Source organism: Heptranchias perlo, chromosome 23, assembly GCF_035084215.1.
Source record: "Heptranchias perlo isolate sHepPer1 chromosome 23, sHepPer1.hap1, whole genome shotgun sequence".
Taxonomy (NCBI): Eukaryota; Metazoa; Chordata; class Chondrichthyes; order Hexanchiformes; family Hexanchidae; genus Heptranchias; species Heptranchias perlo.
This window is the reverse complement of record NC_090347.1, coordinates 4,507,747-4,525,799: the sequence shown is the minus strand read 5'-3', so window position 1 is coordinate 4,525,799 and position 18,053 is coordinate 4,507,747. Positions and strand designations below refer to the sequence as shown.

The window sequence follows — 18,053 nt, the reverse complement described above, 5'->3', positions numbered from 1 at the left end:
TGAGGGAGTGCTGCACTGTCGGAGGGTCAGTACTGAGGGAGTGCTGCACTGTCGGAGGGGCAGTACTGAGGGAGCGCTGCACTGTCGGAGGGTCAGTACTGAGGGAGTGCTGCACTGTCGGAGGGTCAGTACTGAGGGAGCGCTGCACTGTCGGAGGGTCAGTACTGAGGGAGCGCTGCACCGTCGGAGGGTCAGTACTGAGGGAGCGCTGCACCGTCGGAGGGTCAGTACTGAGGGAGAGCTGCACCGTCGGAGGGTCAGTACTGAGGGAGCGCTGCACCGTCGGAGGGCCAGTACTGAGGGAGTGCTGCACTGTCGGAGGGTCAGTACTGAGGGAGTGCTGCACTGTCGGAGGGTCAGTACTGAGGGAGCGCTGCACTGTCGGAGGGTCAGTACTGAGGGAGCGCTGCACCGTCGGAGGGTCAGTACTGACGGACCGCTGCACCGTCGGAGGGTCAGTACTGAGGGAGAGCTGCACCGTCGGAGGGTCAGTACTGAGGGAGCGCTGCACTGTCGGAGGGCCAGTACTGAGGGAGAGCTGCACTGTCGGAGGGTCAGTGCTGAGGGAGCTCTGCACTATCGGAGGGTCAGTGCTGAGGGAGCGCTGCACTGTCGGAGGGTCAGTACTGAAGGAACGCTGCACTGTCAGAGGGTCAGTACTGAGGGAGAGCTGCACTGTCGGAGGGTCAGTACTGAGGGAGTGCTGCACTGTCGGAGGGTCAGTACTGAGGGAGAGCTGCACTGTCGGAGGGTCAGTGTTGAGGGAGCTCTGCACTGTCGGAAGGTCAGTACTGAGGGAGAGCTGCACTGTCGGAGGGTCAGTACTGAGGGAGAGCTGCACTGTCGGAGGGTCAGTACTGAGGGAGAGCTGCACTGTCGGAGGGTCAGTACTGAGAGAGAGCTGCACTGTCGGAGGGTCAGTACTGAGGGAGCGCTGCACTGTCGGAGGGTCAGTACTGAGGGAGCGCTGCACTGTCGGAGGGTCAGTACTGAGGGAGCGCTGCACTGTCGGAGGGTCAGTACTGAGGGAGCCCTGCACTGTCGGAGGGTCAGTACTGAGGGAGTGCTGCACTGTCGGAGGGGCAGTACTGAGGGAGCGCTGCACTGTCGGAGGGGCAGTACTGAGGGAGCGCTGCACTGTCGGAGGGTCAGTACTGAGGGAGTGCTGCACTGTCGGAGGGTCAGTACTGAGGGAGTGCTGCACTGTCGGAGGGGCAGTACTGAGGGAGCGCTGCACTGTCGGAGGGTCAGTACTGAGGGAGTGCTGCACTGTCGGAGGGTCAGTACTGAGGGAGCGCTGCACTGTCGGAGGGTCAGTACTGAGGGAGCGCTGCACCGTCGGAGGGTCAGTACTGAGGGAGCGCTGCACCGTCGGAGGGTCAGTACTGAGGGAGAGCTGCACCGTCGGAGGGTCAGTACTGAGGGAGCGCTGCACTGTCGGAGGGCCAGTACTGAGGGAGTGCTGCACTGTCGGAGGGCCAGTACTGAGGGAGTGCTGCACTGTCGGAGGGGCAGTACTGAGGGAGCGCTGCACTGTCGGAGGGTCAGTACTGAGGGAGTGCTGCACTGTCGGAGGGTCAGTACTGAGGGAGCGCTGCACTGTCGGAGGGTCAGTACTGAGGGAGCGCTGCACCGTCGGAGGGTCAGTACTGAGGGACCGCTGCACCGTCGGAGGGTCAGTACTGAGGGAGAGCTGCACCGTCGGAGGGTCAGTACTGAGGGAGCGCTGCACTGTCGGAGGGCCAGTACTGAGGGAGAGCTGCACTGTCGGAGGGTCAGTGCTGAGGGAGCTCTGCACTATCGGAGGGTCAGTGCTGAGGGAGCGCTGCACTGTCGGAGGGTCAGTACTGAAGGAGCGCTGCACTGTCAGAGGGTCAGTACTGAGGGAGAGCTGCACTGTCGGAGGGTCAGTACTGAGGGAGTGCTGCACTGTCGGAGGGTCAGTACTGAGGGAGAGCTGCACTGTCGGAGGGTCAGTGTTGAGGGAGCTCTGCACTGTCGGAAGGTCAGTACTGAGGGAGAGCTGCACTGTTGGAGGGTCAGTACTGAGGGAGAGCTGCACTGTCGGAGGGTCAGTACTGAGGGAGAGCTGCACTGTCGGAGGGTCAGTACTGAGAGAGAGCTGCACTGTCGGAGGGTCAGTACTGAGGGAGCGCTGCACTGTCGGAGGGTCAGTACTGAGGGAGCGCTGCACTGTCGGAGGGTCAGTACTGAGGGAGCGCTGCACTGTCGGAGGGTCAGTACTGAGGGAGCCCTGCACTGTCGGAGGGTCAGTACTGAGGGAGCGCCGCACTGTCGGAGGGTCAGTACTGAGGGAGCCGTGCACTGTCGGAGGGTCAGTACTGAGGGAGTGCTGCACTGTCGGAGGGTCAGTGTTGAGGGAGCGCTGCACTGTCAGAGGGTCAGTACTGAGGGAGTGCTGCACTGTTGGAGCTGCCGTCTTTCGGATCTGATCTTAACCCGAGGCCCCGTCTGCATGTTCACTTGGAGAAAGATCCTGTGGTACGATTCGAAGAAGGGCAGCAAAGCTCTCTCAACGTCCCGGCCAACATTCATCCCTCAGCCGCCATCACTGAAACAGATTATCTGGTCATTTGCTTGCTGCTTATAGCAACTTGCTGTCTGCAAAATTGGCTATCACCCTTGCCTCCAAAACAACAGTGACTACACTTGAAGAAGTAATTCATGGACTGTAAAGCACTTGGGACATCCTGAGGATGTGACAGGTGCTACATAAATGAAAGTTACTTCTTCTCTTTAACAATTACTTAGGTTAATACCGGGCTGTCACTACAAAGAAACTTTTGTTTACATCTCTCGCATTGATTTGAAAAAATAAAATTACTAAAAAAAAAAGATGAAACTAAAATCTACAGGGGGCAGAATGGAGGGTTAGAGACAGTGTCATGCGGATCCTTAGTGTTTTGGGGGCTTCATATTCAGTTACAGTGAAGGGTTTCCCTCCTCCCAGTGCTTGTGATGCTGCTGAAACTTCTCACACCGAGACACAGGTGGGAACCTAAGTTGTGGCGACTGTTGCCCCCCGGAGGATGCTGGTGGTCGCGCTCCTCCGTCTCGGGGACCGTATTGGTGGCTGCACCGGGCCTACCACTTCGGGCGGAGCCGGGGCCTGGCGTCATGTTGGTGAGGGGACTGAGCCGGTTGGTGATGCGAGGTAAAAGCCGAGCGAGCGGGAAAAGTGCCTCTTGATTAACAGGAACGGACGGGCAGGCCGTGTTTAAATTCATTATAATTTAATGTACACTGAGTGTGGGCAAAGGTCAAGGGTGAAGTCAGTGGGACCTTGTGACCAGTAACAGGGGGTATTCGACCAAGGGGGGCGACACGGGCAATCTTCACGGAGGGAGATAGGGGGGGAGGATGGGGGGGGGGGGGGAGGATGGGGGGGGGGGGGGGGAGGATGGGGGGGGGGGGGGGGAGGAGGAGGAGTGAGTGAGTGGGGAGGGAGAGAGGGGGGAGGGAGAGAGGGGGGAGGGAGAGAGGGGGAGGAGGAGGAGGAGTGAGTGAGTGAGTGGGGAGGGAGAGAGGGGGGGGAGGAGGAGAGGGGGGGAGGAGGAGAGGGGGGGAGGAGGAGAGGGAGAGAGGGGGGAGGAGGAGAGGGAGAGAGGGGGGGAGGAGGAGAGGGAGAGAGGAGGAGTGAGAGTGAGTGAGTGGGGAGGGAGAGAGGGAGGGGGGGGAAGAGAGAGTGAGAGGGGAGGGGCTTGGGGTGGAGAGGGAGGGGGGAAGAGAGAGGGGAGGGGCTTGGGGTGGAGAGGGAGGGCGTGTGGCGGTGGGGGGGGGGGCGTGTGGCGGGGGCTTGGGGAGGGTGTGGGGGGTTCAACGACATATTCCTACAATAGGAACAATGGGTTAATTAGTAAGGTATCCTCTGGGGAAGAGTGATCATAATATGATAGAATTTTACATTGAGTTCGAGAGTGACGTACTTAAGTCCGAAAAAGAGTCTTTAAACATAAACAAAGCCAATTACATAGGTATGAGAGACGAGTTGTCTAAGGTTGATTGGGAAATTAGATTAAAAATATGACGGTAGATAAGCAATGGCAAACATTTAAAGAAATATTTCATAATTTTCAATGAATATACATTCCATTAAGGAATAAAAACTCCACGGGAAAAGTGACTCCATCTGTGGCTAACTAAAAAAAGTTAAGAATAGGATCAAAAGAAAAGGTTTATAATGTTGCCAAGGAGAGTAGTAAGCCTGAGGATGGGGGAGAGTTTTAGAAACTAGCAAATGATGACCAAAAAATTGATAACGAGGGAGAAAATAGAATGAGAGTAAACTAGCAAGAAATATAAAAACAGATTGTAAGAGCTTCTCCAAGTATATAAAAAGGAAGAGAGTGGCGAAAGTAAACGTTGGTCCCTTAGAGGCTGAGACAGGAGAAATTATAATGGGGAGTAAGGAAATGGCAGAGCTGTTAAACAAATATTTTGTATCTGTCTTCACAGTAGAAGACACAAAATACATACCAGAAATAGTGGGGGACCAAGGGTCTAATGAGAGTGAAGAACTTAAAGTAAAAGGGCTCATGGGATTGGGGGTAATATATTCGCATGGATTGAGGATTGGTTAACGGACAGAAAACAGAGAGTAGGGATAAACGGGTCATTTTCAGGTTGGCAGGCTGTAACTAGTGGGGTGCCACAGGGATTGGTGCTTGGGTCTCAGCTATTTACAATCTATATTAATGACTTAGATGAAGGGACCGAGTGTAATGTATCCAAGTTTGCTGATGATACAAAGCTAGGTGGGAGAGTAAGCTGTGAGGAGGACACAGAGTCTGCAAGGAGATATAGACAGGTTAAGTGAGTGGGCAAGAAGGTGGCAGATGGAGTATAATGTGGGGAAATGTGAGGTTATTCACTTTGGTAGGAAGAATAGAAAAACAGAATATTTTTTAAATGGTGAGAAACTATTAAATGTTGGTGTTCAGAGGGATTTGGGTGTCTTTGCACAAGAAACACAGAAAATTAACATGCAGGTACAGTAAGCAATTAGGAAGGCAAATAGTATGTTGGCCTTTATTGCAAGGGGGTTGGAGTATAAGAGTAAAGAAGTCTTGCTGCAATTGTACAAGGCTCTGGTGATACCTCACCTGGAGTTCTGTGTACAGTTTTGGTCTCCTTATCTGAGGAAGGATATACTTGCCTTGGAGGTGGTGCAACGAAGGTTCATTAGATTGATTCTTGGGATGAGAGGGTTGTCCTATGAGGAGAGATTGAGTAGAATGGGCCAATACTCTCTGGAGTTTAGAAGAATGAGAGGTGATCTCATTGAAACATATAAGATTCTGAGAGGGCTTGACCCGGGTAGATGCTGAGAGGACGTTTCCCATGATTGGAGAGTCTGGAATTAGGGGGCATCGTCTCAGGAGAAGGGTTGGACATTTAGGACTGAGATGAGGAGGAATTTCTTCACTGAATCTTTGGAATTCTCTACCCCAGAGGGCTGTGGATGCTCGGTCGTTGAGTATATTCAAGGCTGAGATCGATAGATTTTTGGACTCTAAGGGAATGAAGGGATATGGGGATCGGGCGGGAAAGTGGAGTTGAGGTAGAAGATCAGCCATGAACTTATTGAATGGCGGAGCAGGCTCGAGGGGCCGTATGGCCTACTCCTGCTCCTATTTCTCATGCTCCTTATGGAGGGGTGAGGCCTTGGAGGGATTTGAAAACAAGAATGAGAATTTTAAAATCGAGGAGTTCCTGGATCGGGAGCCAATGTAAGTCAGCGAGCACAGGGGCGACGGGAGAACGGGACTTGGTGTGAGTTAGGATACGGGCAGCAGAGTTTTGGGTGAGCTGAAGATTACGGAGGGTGGGAGAGACGTGAAGAGTTCTTCGGTCTCGCGGGGTGGGGGGTCTGTCCTTTCTTTAAATAAATGTTTGCTTCCCCCAGGCCGGCAGTGTGCGTTACAGCGGCCCAGGCTGCCCGACACAGTGCGACCCCAGCACTTCCACCGCTGCACCTGTTGCAAAGGGGAGCACTGCGCTCCCCCAGAGCTCCGACTCCCAGACTGCTCACCGCTGGACCCGGAGGCCGACGACATCGACGACTGCTACACGCCCCAGCAGCGGGCCGTGGTCCTGCGGGTGCTGAACACGGCAAGCCGGGAGGAGCTGGCGGGCATCAAGCTGCTGCGTGGCCGGAAGTCTGCCAACATCGTGGAGTACAGGGGCGGGCACGGGCCCTTCACCCACCTGCGGTGTCTGCTGGAGGTTCCGCTCTTCAAGCACAAGACCGTAATGAAAGTGTGTCAGTCAATCCTGGCCCCTGGCGAGGAGTCTGGGAAGAGAGAGAAGAAGCTCCAGGGGCTGAAGTTCATCAAACCTGATGTAGAAAGAAGGCGACTTCAGGTAGGGGGCTGTGGAATCCTCCGGGGAGGGGGGGTACGGACAGTGTGCCAGTGGGGGGGGGGGTACGGACGGTGTGCTGGGGGGGTACGGGCGGTGTGCCGGGGGGGGAGGGGGGGGAGGGAGGGGGGGTACGGGCGGTGTGCCGGGGGGGAGGGAGGGGGGGTACGGGCGGTGTGCCGGGGGGGGGAGGGGGGGTACGGGCGGTGTGCCGGGGGGGGGGAGGGGGGTACGGGCGGTGTGCCGGGGGGAGGGAGGGAGGGGGGGTACGGGCGGTGTGCCGGGGGGAGGGAGGGGGGGTACGGGCGGTGTGCTGGGGGGAGGGGGGTACGGGCGGTGTGCCGGGGGGGGGGTACGGGCGGTGTGCCGGGGGGAGGGGGTACGGGCGGTGTGCCGGGGGTGAGGGGCGGTGTGCCGGGGGTGAGGGGCGGTGTGCCGGGGAGGGAGGTACGGGCGGTGTGCCGGGGGGAGGGAGGTACGGGCGGTGTGCCGGGGGGGAGGGGCGGTGTGCCGGGGGGGAGGGGCGGTGTGCTGGGGAGGGGGGGTACGGGCGGTGTGCCGGGGGGGAGGGGCGGTGTGCCGGGGAGGGAGGTACGGGCGGTGTGCCGGGGAGGGGGGGTACGGGCGGTGTGCCGGGGGGGAGGGGCGGTGTGCCGGGGAGGTGGGGTACGGGCGGTGTGCCGGGGAGGGGGGGTACGGGCGGTGTGCCGGGGGGGAGGGGCGGTGTGCCGGGGAGGGGGGGTACGGGCGGTGTGCCGGGGGGGAGGGGCGGTGTGCCGGGGAGGGGGGGTACGGGCGGTGTGCCGGGGGTACGGACTGAATTACTTGCTTCTGGATAGCAGTTGAGAGCGGAGTGTCACAGGTCAGTGACCCTGGGCTAGCACAGGAAGTGTCTTTATATTCAGAGTGCACAGGGTGATCCACACTTTCAGTGGGGGGGGCAGGGGAGAGGAGTTGTACCTGAACTTATCCTTCCATTGATTACAAGGCTGCGAAAAGTATCGTGTCGATCGTGTTCGGAATCCGTAAGATTGCCTGGGCTCACGTGGATCGAAATCTCACCGTTCTGGACTGGAACCAGGAGGAGAGTCACCGATACATGAAGGGCCCCTACCAGCCCTCCATCTACCTGGAGGAGGCAAGTGAACTCCCACCAGTTTTGTTTTCTAACTAATCCATTTCTCTCTCTCTCCTCAGTCATTCCGGGCTCTTGCTGTGCACCGTCACCAGGGAGCAGTGGACTACTGGACTCTTGATCGAGGGTTGTATCCCCTCGAGTGTAGAAGATTAAGGGGGTGATCTAATTGAGGTGTTGAAGATGATTAAAGGATTTGATAGTGTAGATAGAGAGAAACTATTTCCTTTGGTGGGATAGGCCAGAACAAGGGGGCATAACCTTAAAATTAGAGCCAGGCCATTCAGGGGTGATGTCAGGAAGCACTTCTTCACACAAAGGGGAGTGGAAATCTGGAACACACTTTCCCCAAAAAGCTGGGGGTCAATTCAAAATTTCAAAACTGTGATGGATAAATTTTTGTTGGGCCAAGGGTATTCAGGGTTACGGAACCAAGGTGGGTAGATGGAGTTAAGATACAGATCAGCCCATGATCTCATTGAATGCCGGATGAGGCTCGAGGGGCTGAATGGCCTCCTCCTGTTTCTGTGAAGCTGGGCCAAGAAAGGCGACTCTCCCTTGTGGGGAGGTGTGTGGCCTCCGCTCGTTCCGTCTCCGCCGCGGCACTGGGTTGAGACGGGAATCGCAGGCACGCTGCGCGGCCTCGCCACGAGTTGGCACCTCTGCCGCATTCAGTGGCATTTTTTTTGCACCCGACCGTCGCAGTTCGGGTGTAAACCACGCCTCTCCTGCAGATCGGAGCGGGTTTAGAGACAGGCTTGGGTCACTGCACCAATTGCTCCTGCCCGCGCGCGCTGGGGGAGCGATCTCGGGTGCGGGGAGAGAGGCAGGGTTTCGCCACTCCAGCTCTGAGGATTCGGGGAGGGCAGGAGGTTCCCGTTCCTGACTGTCGGGACAAGGCCGGATCTGGATCCCCCTCCTGTTCCACGTACTAACAGCCTGCTAACGCTGACTGTCTCATCTGGGCTCAGACACAGGAGAGGTGTCGGAGAGCGACCTGTGCTGGTGGTGTAGCCGTCCAGTAAGAGAACCGATGGGGGGGAGAAGCATGGCGTGTGACCCAGGGAAGAAAAACAAATAAGAAATTTGGAGATTTGTAGAATTCTGAATTTGTTTGCATTTACTGTCGAAAATAGACAGGCTTCGTGGGGGCAGGAGTCGGCCGTGGCTCAGTGGGCAGCACTCTCACCTCGGAGTCAGAGGGTTGTGGGTTCGAGCCCCACTCCAGAGACTTGAGCACAAAATCCAGGCCGACACTGCCAGTGCCAGCACTGAGGGAGTGCTGCACTGTCGGAGGTGCCGTCTTTCGGATGAGATGTTAAACCGAGGCCCTGTCTGCCCCCTCAGGTGGACGTAAAAGATCCCACGGCCACTGTTTCGAAGAAGGGAAGGGGAGTTTTCCCTGGTGTCCTGGCCATTATTAAGCCTTCAAACCAACACAAGTTAAAAAAAAAAAATTAATTATCTAATCATTTTTCTCATTGCTGTTTGTGGGATCTTGCTGTGCGCAAATCGGTTGCCGCGTTTCCCACGTTACAACAATGATTACACTTCAGAAGTGTTTCATTGGCCGTAAAGCGCTTTGGGACGTCCTGAGGTTGTGAAAGGTGTTTTCTTTTTATTGTCAAATGGTCCTTTCCTGTTCTTAGAAAATTCATAACCTCCTTCCTCTGTTCCTGTTTTTGCAGATTTCCTTGGCTGTCTCAAAAATCCCCAAAGCGGATTTCTTTATCTTGGAGAAGCCCGGCATCTCGATTCAGAACACCAACCTATTCCCTGTGACGCTCCACCTACGGACCATCGAGGCCATGCTGCACGGACTGCTGGGGGAGCCCTTTATGAAGGACAGTCGGCACAGGGTACTGAGCGTGGTCCGCACTGCGGTGGGGAAGCACTTTGAACTGATGGTGGGGGAGTCTCGGACCAGCGGGAGGGAACTGGTCCAGCGGCTCATGGCCGACTCGGTGACGCAGGAGCGCCCGCGGGTGATATTCCCCCGGGACATGCTGGTCCGCTACAGGAGGCTGTTTCAGAAAGGAGGAGCAGATCGAGCAGAGGAAATGTGCGACGCTTTGCTGCAGGCTGTTGCTTTTTACGAGTTTCTGTTTAACAACTCTTGAGTGCCCAAGCAAAAAAAAAAAAAAGAAAAATTGAAGAGGGACTCATCCTGTCGGTACCAATATCTTAACGGGCGCCACTCTCGAGAATGTTCAGGAAAACATAACATTACTCCCGAATTTTCTTCCCGTCCCTCCTCCCTGATGTTTCACTGCCGTGTGATTCCATGGGCTTTGGTCACCTTTCAGTACCTCAACCGTATAGCCGTTCCTCATGCATGAGCCCTGACGGTGAGGGGTGGCCGGCTATTCGATTGCAGTGGGCATCACAACCCAGCCAGATCCTGATGCCTCTTCAAGCCCTGACTTTTTCCCTCCTTCCCTAACCCAGGGGCACTTGAGGCCGACGATTGCACCCGTTTCAGGCACAGATTGCTGAGCGTAATGCATGCTGCAGTGGGCAGAAACTTCAGCCTGATGGTCAGAGACTCTTGGACCAGTTCCCTTCTGCTTGTCCAACAGTTCACATCTGCCTGAGTAATGTTGGAGCAAGTGGTGTTCTCTTGGGACGTGTTAGAAGAAACTTCCATTTAAATAGTGTCTTTCACAACCTCAGGACGTCCCAAAGTGCTTTACAGCCAATTAAATTAAGTGTAATCACTGTTGTGATGTAGGAAATGCGGCAGCCAATTTGCGCACAGCAAGATCCCACAAACAGCAATGTGTTAATGACCAGATAATCTGTTTTTAGTGACGTTGGCTGAGGGATAAATATTGGCCTGGAAACTGGGAGAACTCCCCCTGCTCTTCTTCGAAATAGTGCAGTGGGAGCTTTTACATCCACCTGAGAGGGTAGAAGGGGCCTTGGTTTAACATCTCATCCAAAAGACAGCACCTCCGACAGTGTAGCGCTCCCTCAATACTGCACTGGGAGTGTCAGCCTGGATTATGTGCTCAAGTCTCTGGAGTGGGACTCAAACCCACAATCTACTGACTCAGAGGCAAGAGTGCTGCCCACTGAGCCATGGTTGATACAAAGACGGATCGGAAGATGAAACTTGTGGCCTTTCTGGTCTGTACGGATCAGCTGCTCACTGGGGGAAATTCATTGAGTCGTCAAAGACCAGTCACGTTTCTGAATGTTTTTGTTTAAAGGGACACTGGCCACCCTCTTGTTTGGTCTCTTTACAAACGTCCAGTGCGACGATGTAAATTGTATAAGCTTGTCTGCTGTGGCTGAGAATCGTCGTACTGAAAACCACACACCCTTCCCCTGCCTTCTCAAAGTTTGACGGACACTTCTTTAAGTGAGCAGCTGCCCCTTTAACTGGATTATATGTTGTAAGTGAGGCCAGCAACAGTGAGCACTGCCAAGGTGGGGTTGGGCGTAGTTTCAATGTAGAGTACTCCCAGACAGGTTTTAACAAATAATGGGATGAAATCATGCTGTCAGCATATGCTCACCTTTGTAGGAAGTTGACTGTTGACTGTTTTAGCAGGCGTTTACCCATTTGTTAGAGCAAGTGATCAAACAGTGAACAAAGGAAATTCATACAGAAGCATTGCTGATGATTGATATTACATGGAGCAGCAGGCCGGTCTCTAGTGTTCCAACAGGCCTGAACATTGCTCCAGGGAATGCAAGTCATGTCTACCTAGTGGCTGTTACGGTGTGGCATGAGATGAGTTTGGGCAGTTTTGATCCAAGTTGTAATTGGCATTGGCCTACAACTGACAAAGGTACAAACCCCAGCCTGTGCTGAATTAACTGATCCCAGCCGAGGCAGGGGTTGGGGTGTTATAATTTGTCTTAGTGCCCTGGGTGGGAGGGGTGGAAATCAGGTAGGTTTCCTGTTCCTAATTGCTATCCAAATTCTAACATTAATCTGAGTTCAGTGTACAAAAACACACAGGTGAAGATTCGTTTCTGCCCTGACTGGACTGTTATGTGGTCAGTCCCACTGGTTTAAACTCTGTGCTCCATTGGGACCCATGTCGTATCCACTATTTCTGGTTTGCTATTACTACTGATCTGCCTCGATCTTCAAATTAATTCTTCGTTGGCTGTAAAGGGCTTTCGGATGTCCTGAGGTGGTGAAAGAAACTATAAATGCAAGTCCTTTCTGAATTCTGAAAAATTGTAAAGCTGAGTGATTGTATATTTCAACCGGTTCTAAGACGAATGTGTTTATTTATTATTAAAGGGTTTCACTTGAAATACTTGCCTTTTTTAAAAAAAAACTTTTGCTTTGGCTCCTGAGTAGAAACAACATTGAGGTGGATCATAGCATAAGCTGTGAAGTTTAGTATTATGTAATAATGGGGTAACTGAGGAATCATTCAATGTAATGGGAGGAGCTGGGACTCCCCCCCCCAGGAGAGACCATCGTAGAGTGAGCTCACTCTGTGTGCCATCTTGCTCCAGTGGAGACCTTAGAGCATCACGATCTCGAACGGGAACCCCGGCTGATTTGTTTCTTAACTAGAATAAAAGTCACAGCTGGGGAATTGTGTAAGTTGCACACCGGTGTGAAAAAGAACACAAACACCTCTGTCCGATTGCCCCGTGCATGGGTTATATATGAGTACTGCTTGGAATGCTAACCCTGCTTGATCAGAGACTGATTGCACCATCCCTACTTCCACTGTGACCAGCTAACTCAGCACAGATCAAAAGGGAATTGGATATACAGTTGAAAAGGAAAAATTTGCAGAGCTGTGGGGAAAGGGGACTAATTGGATAGTGCTTTCAAAGAGCTGGCACAGATACGATGGGGCGAATGACCTCCTCCTGTGCAGTATGATTCTACGAGCTGGGGTCCTCCTGGTCTGTACAGCTGAGTCCCACTGTGTGCAGGTGCTTATAACATCTGAACCACCAATGTTTGAATGCAATATATAGTGAGGTGGTGAGGATACAAAGCAGCACTCTCTGCAGCCTTGCTGGGTGGAGTGCAGAGACAAATAAACGCAGATTCCAGTGACACTGACTGATCCTCGTTATGTTGCTAGATTGTAGAAGAGACCGTTCTTGTTTTGTAGGATTTTGTGTTTACTTGCTGACTGGCAAATGCTGGGTTGGGTTAAGAATCTCCCCTCCACCAGCCATTCACTATTAAGTATAGTTTTGCACAGAGAACAAGAAGCTAATTGTGGGTTAGTTAACAGTGTTGTTGAAACGCAGTTTTGATGTAAGTGCTGGTTACACTGTCAGTAAGTGTAATGTACCAAGCAGTTATTGCCAGTAAACCACAGCAGATTACCTTTCCGTAATTACCTCATTGAAGGGTAAATTATTGATGTCATCAGCCTGCACTAACAATGCAGCAAGAAAGAATTTGCATCTTTCAGAAACTTCCCAGTGTTTCACAGGGACTGACTTTATGAGGTCACTGTTATAATAGGTGGACACAGCAGCCATTTTGAACATAGCAAGATGCCGTAAGCAGTTGTGAGAATGGCCACCCCACCATTACTGTCAGGCACCTCTTTACATGCAACGGAAGAACAGGGCATTCGGCCCAACAGGTCCATGCCAGTGTTTATGCTCCATACGAGCCTCCACCCTCCCTACTTCATCTCACCCCATCAGTGTAACCTTCTATTGCTTGTGTTTAGCTTCCCCTTAAATGCATCTATTCCAATCACCTCAACTACTCCTTGTGGTAGCGAGTTCCACATTCTTATGTTTGCGAGCCCTAGTTTTAGACTCTTTCCCCCCAAGTGAAAACATCATCTCCACGTCTACTCTATCAAACCCCTTCATAATTTTGAAGACCTCCATCAGGTCACCCCTCTGCCTTCTGTTTTCTAGAGAAAAAAGCCCCAGCCAGTTCAGTCTTTCTGTTGGTTTGGGGTGGGTGGGGAGAGAAACCCCTTTGCTACACAGCAACAGACATTTTTAAATTAATAATTGATATAGAGGTGGGTGGAAGTTAATTTTTTCTTTTCCCCCTTTCTAGAATGTATTGACCTGAAGATGCTTGGGCTCCAGTTTTGTGAGTACCAGCTCACTTCTAATGCCTTACCCAAGTGGCAGTTCTTTATGGGATCGCAGGCTTGGCAACTGTGGGTGGGCAACCAGTCTGATTTCCGCACGAAATGCGGTACCCGAGTCAGCACAAACTTTGGTCATCACTGTTTGGCGTGGATGGTCCAGTTCCACACTTTGTGCTCGTTAACTGCGGCGCTGGGGGAGCCGAGTACAAATTAACCTTGTCTTGTGGTTCAATGAAAAACTGCCCAAGCTCGAGACTAACAGGCGGGAGTAGACCACGTGGCCATTTTCCTGGTGCTAGCCCACAAATGACCAGATTTATTGAATTTACAACCTGTGGTTTGGTAGTCCAGCACCATAACCATCAGGCTAACGTGCCCATCTGATAATCACACGGGTCTTTAAGATAACGAAAGGGTTTGATAGGGTCGACGTAGAGAAAATGTTTCTACTTATTGGGGTGGGGTCCAAAACTAGGGGTCATAAATATAAAGTAGTAATAAATCCAACAAGGAATTCAGGAGAAACTTCTTTACCCAGAGAGTGGTGAGAATGTGGAACTTGCTACCACAAGGAGTAGTTGAGGCGAATAGAATAGATACACCCAAGGGGAGGCTAGATAAACACATGAAGGAGAAAGGAATAGAAGGATATGCTGATGGCGTTAGATGAAGTAGGGAGGGAGGAGGCTCGTGTGGAGCATAAACACCGGCATAGACTAGTTGGGCCGAATGGCCTGTTTCTGTACTGTGGTTTCAATGTAACACATGCACACTGTCCAGTAGAGGCCACTGTGTAGTGATGGAGAACCTTGGCTGACTGCAGCATTCCTGTTTTAGGGAGGACCCAATGACCCCTTCCACTGCCCCGCCCGAGATCAGTACAGATTGGCAGCTACATTCTGTTTCGTGTGTAGCATGTGTAAGATGGGATAGTGACAGAGGATTCTACGGCAGTTCCGCAAACCCAAATTCACACCTGCAAAAAGATTGACAAGTCATTTAAAAAAAAATTCATGTATTTTTTCCCCAGATATTTCTTGTTTTGTCAGATTTACAAATCCCTTCCAGCATTTAAAAAAGTCACAAGGACTGAGGAGTACAACAGGAGTTCTCCGAGTAATGCTTCATTTAAATTAAAAAGAACTTTTGCTGTACATAACATTGACGTTTGCAGTTATACAGCATTACTCTTGATTTATTTAATTCCATATCCTACGACAGGATGGGGTACACAATCACACTATACAATACAGGGGCACCCCATCCTTTATAACACTCATGAAATATAAAATTGTGACATTAAAAAGCTTTAGTGAAAAGGGGACGGAACATTACCATTCATGATTTATGACAATATTTTTCCCCGGTGAGGCTGTCAGACTCCAGAGTGAGGCAGTCACAAGCTGGTTAGAGTCAATCCTCAGAGAGGAAAACACTGGTCTGATTACACTGCTGTCTGTAACAGGTCCTGTTTATAACACTTGTGGCATAGTTTATAACCAGAATTTGTAGCTTTGGGTTGAAAGGGAAGGGGAGGAGGAGGAGGGAAGGGTGAAAGAAGTCAAGGAGGAAGACAAAAAAGGAAATTGAAATTGCTTTGTTATACAACATGTAATGAAAGGCAATTAAAAATGCTTTTATACCCTTGAGCTGGGAGGGGAATGGGGAGGAGGGGGGGGAATAGTGGAAATAGGTAAAATATGTCAGGATTCCCACTCCTGATTCCTATCCAATGACCCCTGCTGGAATGCGTGCGTGGCCAATGTCAGGTGAGCACAGGATTGGGTTTGGCTGTGATGCCCCACACAGTCAAATAGCACTCCCTGACTCTGACTCACACATGGATTCTTGGGTGAGGTAGCAGGGGATGTCTGTGAAACCAATGCCACCAGGACAGGAGGGGAGAGAGTTAGTTATTTCTCCATAAGTGTTATAAACCTCTACACACTCGTTTTAAAAAAAAAACTATTCCACATTGGATTTTTACATTCTTAGACAGCAGATATGTAGTTGTTCCACTGTAATTAAATTAAGAAAATCCACCATTCCTCTACATAGTTTCACATCACTTTACTGTACAAAAATGTTTCCACAAATCACACATGTACATGCTGGACAGTCAGTACCACATAAAAGGACTGGGGAAACAAACACCCCAGTAATATACCTGTCTTTTGAGTGTGTAGTAATTCACTGTGCAATGATTACTGCCATCAAGTTGGGATCTTCATGGAAAACTAGCTGCAAGGGTTTCCAGAGTGCTTTTAGGCAGTTCCAGGTGAGCACCATCTAAATAGTGCAGAAACCTGCGAAAATAAGACCAGGATTTTTTTTCTCTTCTTCAAATTGTACATTTAAAAATAAAATGCTACAAATACACCAGGTCAGTCAGCATCTAAAGAAGGGGAAAGGCAGATGCGAGTTTGTGGACATCAATCTCTCCACAAAGTACGTTCCAAATTAAGGCTAGTATAAATCAGATGTACGTCTCACACCAATACAAGCGTAGATACAAAACCTGGGTACAGCGGCAGCAATAACTGCAACCCAAATGCTCGGAATCACCTTCGTCAATACACCACCCTCTCGCCTGACAAAAGTACAACCATCCGGGTTAAAGGACTGAACCCAGACAGACCTCCCTTCCAGTGCTGTCAGTTGGATCTTAGTAAATCCCAATGGCAGGTGTATGAAACAGTCACACTGCCGAATGAACAGTGAAAAACACCCGAGTACAGATCTAGACTCTGTCCGTGGTTCCAACTGTGGAACATTTTAACTGCATGATCCAAGGGTGTGAAGTACTGGTGATTACAGATTTGTCACTAGTGGTGGCAGTGGAGGTGAATTAAGATCGTTAGACAACCTTAAATCATACAATTATTCCTGTGGTACAAATACACTAAATAAGCCTAATGATAACATGGTCTTAAAATATCACAGGAGTAGCTAATGCTCCAATACATAGGGGCATCGAGGCTTGTCTGCAATCTATTATGAGGTTTGTTTCTGTTCAGAGCAGTCTGTAGGAGGCTGAGGGGCCCCAGAGAGGTGAAATTTTATTTAAAGTGGGCAGAGGCACAAATCTAGCCCAGACATTCACTCAACTCTCTCACACACACACACACACTAGCCAGTTCATGCAAGTAGCACAAGCAGAAACATGGGGGCAGGTGCACTGCAGAGGTGGCAGTCAAGAAGAAATCAAATAAATAAGAGAGGAAAAGAGATGCAACAGATGATATTCAGAAGATTCAGAACTGAACCATGCATCATCTTAGATTTGTTTAGTTAATAAACTCATAAGTTGAATCTATTCATCCAACTGAAATGAGAACATAATTTTAACACTTAGCCTGAACCCAAATCGTGGGAATTTTGAAGTGTGTGTTTATTAAGGGAACCAGTCTCCCGTGGACTTTGAAGAGTGCGTTGTTAGCCGAGGTTTATTTGAAGCATACAATCTTTAAACAAAGTGGCAGAGGAACGTACCTGCGCTTTAGTTTGCCCTGTTCTTTGAGTTTCTCTAGCCTGCAGATAGTGCGGAGAGCTGGCAGATACTCTACTGCACTTGCCCGTTTGTTACCCAGACTTACAAACGCTTTGCTAGAGAATACCGTTTTCAACACCTCGATCCTTTTAGATGCAGTGCTGAAAGACAGAAAACGCGCACGCACATTTTAGCATTTTCTTTAACCTACATTCAACCTCAGAAAAATACAACGTTTAAGGTCCCACTGATGTCGCATTTATTTACTCCTGAATGTAAAGCCAGCAGTTGCCGAGGTTTTAAGCTAGTGTAAGTGACTGTACTTTAGACCACACTTCTCTCTACCCCTGCCCCACAAGGGGCTTGATCTGGATATCAAAATGACAATGTCAATTTTGTGCAGGCCAATACTCACTGCTGCTGTCAGTACTGAACAGAGGAGCATTAAACATATTGACGTGCTATTCTTAGGCATGAGCATCAACTTCAGTTACTATAGTCAGAGGATTGAAAGCAAAACCTCACAGCCGGAAAGAATAGGCTTTTTTGTTGGGAGTTCCGGAGCACAGGAGTGAAATGGGCAGGCCTGTGATCTTTCGGAGGGAAAGGAAGGAGAGAAGAAACGGATCTCCTCAGAGTCTACATCGAAAGTTAAAAAAAAACATCTGGAAAGATGACAATCGAGGGGAAGGTCCTGTGATGGGGGCTTGAAATGACAGCACTGCCACAAACACTCGCTCAACTCAACTTGTGCAAGCAAGAGACACAAGGGAGAGGCGGATTTAAGCAAGTGGCTCATGAACCTTTTTATACTGCTCACTTCAGCGGCTTCACAAACTTATTCCAAAGTGCTATCAGTCTTTGCGTGAAAATTTCAGAGACTGAATTGCTACCAAAGCAGTAACAGCAGCTACTGAAAATACGGTCTGGTTACTAGAGCACATTGGGGAACTAGGGGCAGGCGGGGGGGTTGGGGGGGGGGGGGGGGGGG

General features: G+C 50.9%; 2 protein-coding genes across 4 annotated transcripts in view; one reads left to right on the top strand and one right to left on the bottom strand.

The window, feature by feature from the left end:
- The first annotated feature begins 3,836 nt into the window (after positions 1–3,836).
- On the top strand, positions 3,837–11,791 carry tefm (transcription elongation factor, mitochondrial). Of its 2 annotated transcripts, none has more exons than XM_068003854.1 (4): positions 3,837–3,995; positions 5,927–6,384; positions 7,370–7,519; positions 9,205–11,791. In XM_068003854.1, exons 1-4 carry the CDS (start codon positions 3,911–3,913, stop codon positions 9,634–9,636), a joined length of 1,125 nt encoding a protein of 374 aa, XP_067859955.1. In that variant the 5' UTR covers positions 3,837–3,910; the 3' UTR covers positions 9,637–11,791. The 2 variants fall into 2 exon arrangements, with proteins under 2 accessions (XP_067859955.1, XP_067859954.1); XM_068003853.1 differs by lacking the exon at positions 3,837–3,995 and adding an exon at positions 5,579–5,750.
- A 2,797-nt stretch (positions 11,792–14,588) lies between these two features.
- Positions 14,589–18,053, bottom strand: part of atad5a (ATPase family AAA domain containing 5a) — a 57,129-nt gene continuing 53,664 nt past the window's right edge. For both annotated transcript variants that reach the window (XM_068003851.1, XM_068003852.1), the window contains exons 23-24: positions 17,065–17,223; positions 14,589–15,878 (exon numbers count right to left, since the gene is read on the bottom strand). In XM_068003851.1, coding sequence (XP_067859952.1) covers positions 15,800–15,878; positions 17,065–17,223 — 238 coding nt within the window. In that variant the 3' untranslated portion in view covers positions 14,589–15,799. The remainder of the gene's footprint in view (positions 15,879–17,064; positions 17,224–18,053) is intronic.

Bases quoted from the DNA above. Each gene is read 5' to 3' on its own strand.
- tefm (XM_068003853.1), top strand. From the start codon at position 5,609: ATGGCGGAGCAGGCTCGAGGGGCCGTATGGCCTACTCCTGCTCCTATT. The intron at 5,751-5,926 runs GTAAGTCAGCGA...TGCTTCCCCCAG, and splicing joins TTCCTGGATCGGGAGCCAAT to GCCGGCAGTGTGCGTTACAG. The intron at 6,385-7,369 runs GTAGGGGGCTGT...ATTGATTACAAG, and splicing joins TAGAAAGAAGGCGACTTCAG to GCTGCGAAAAGTATCGTGTC.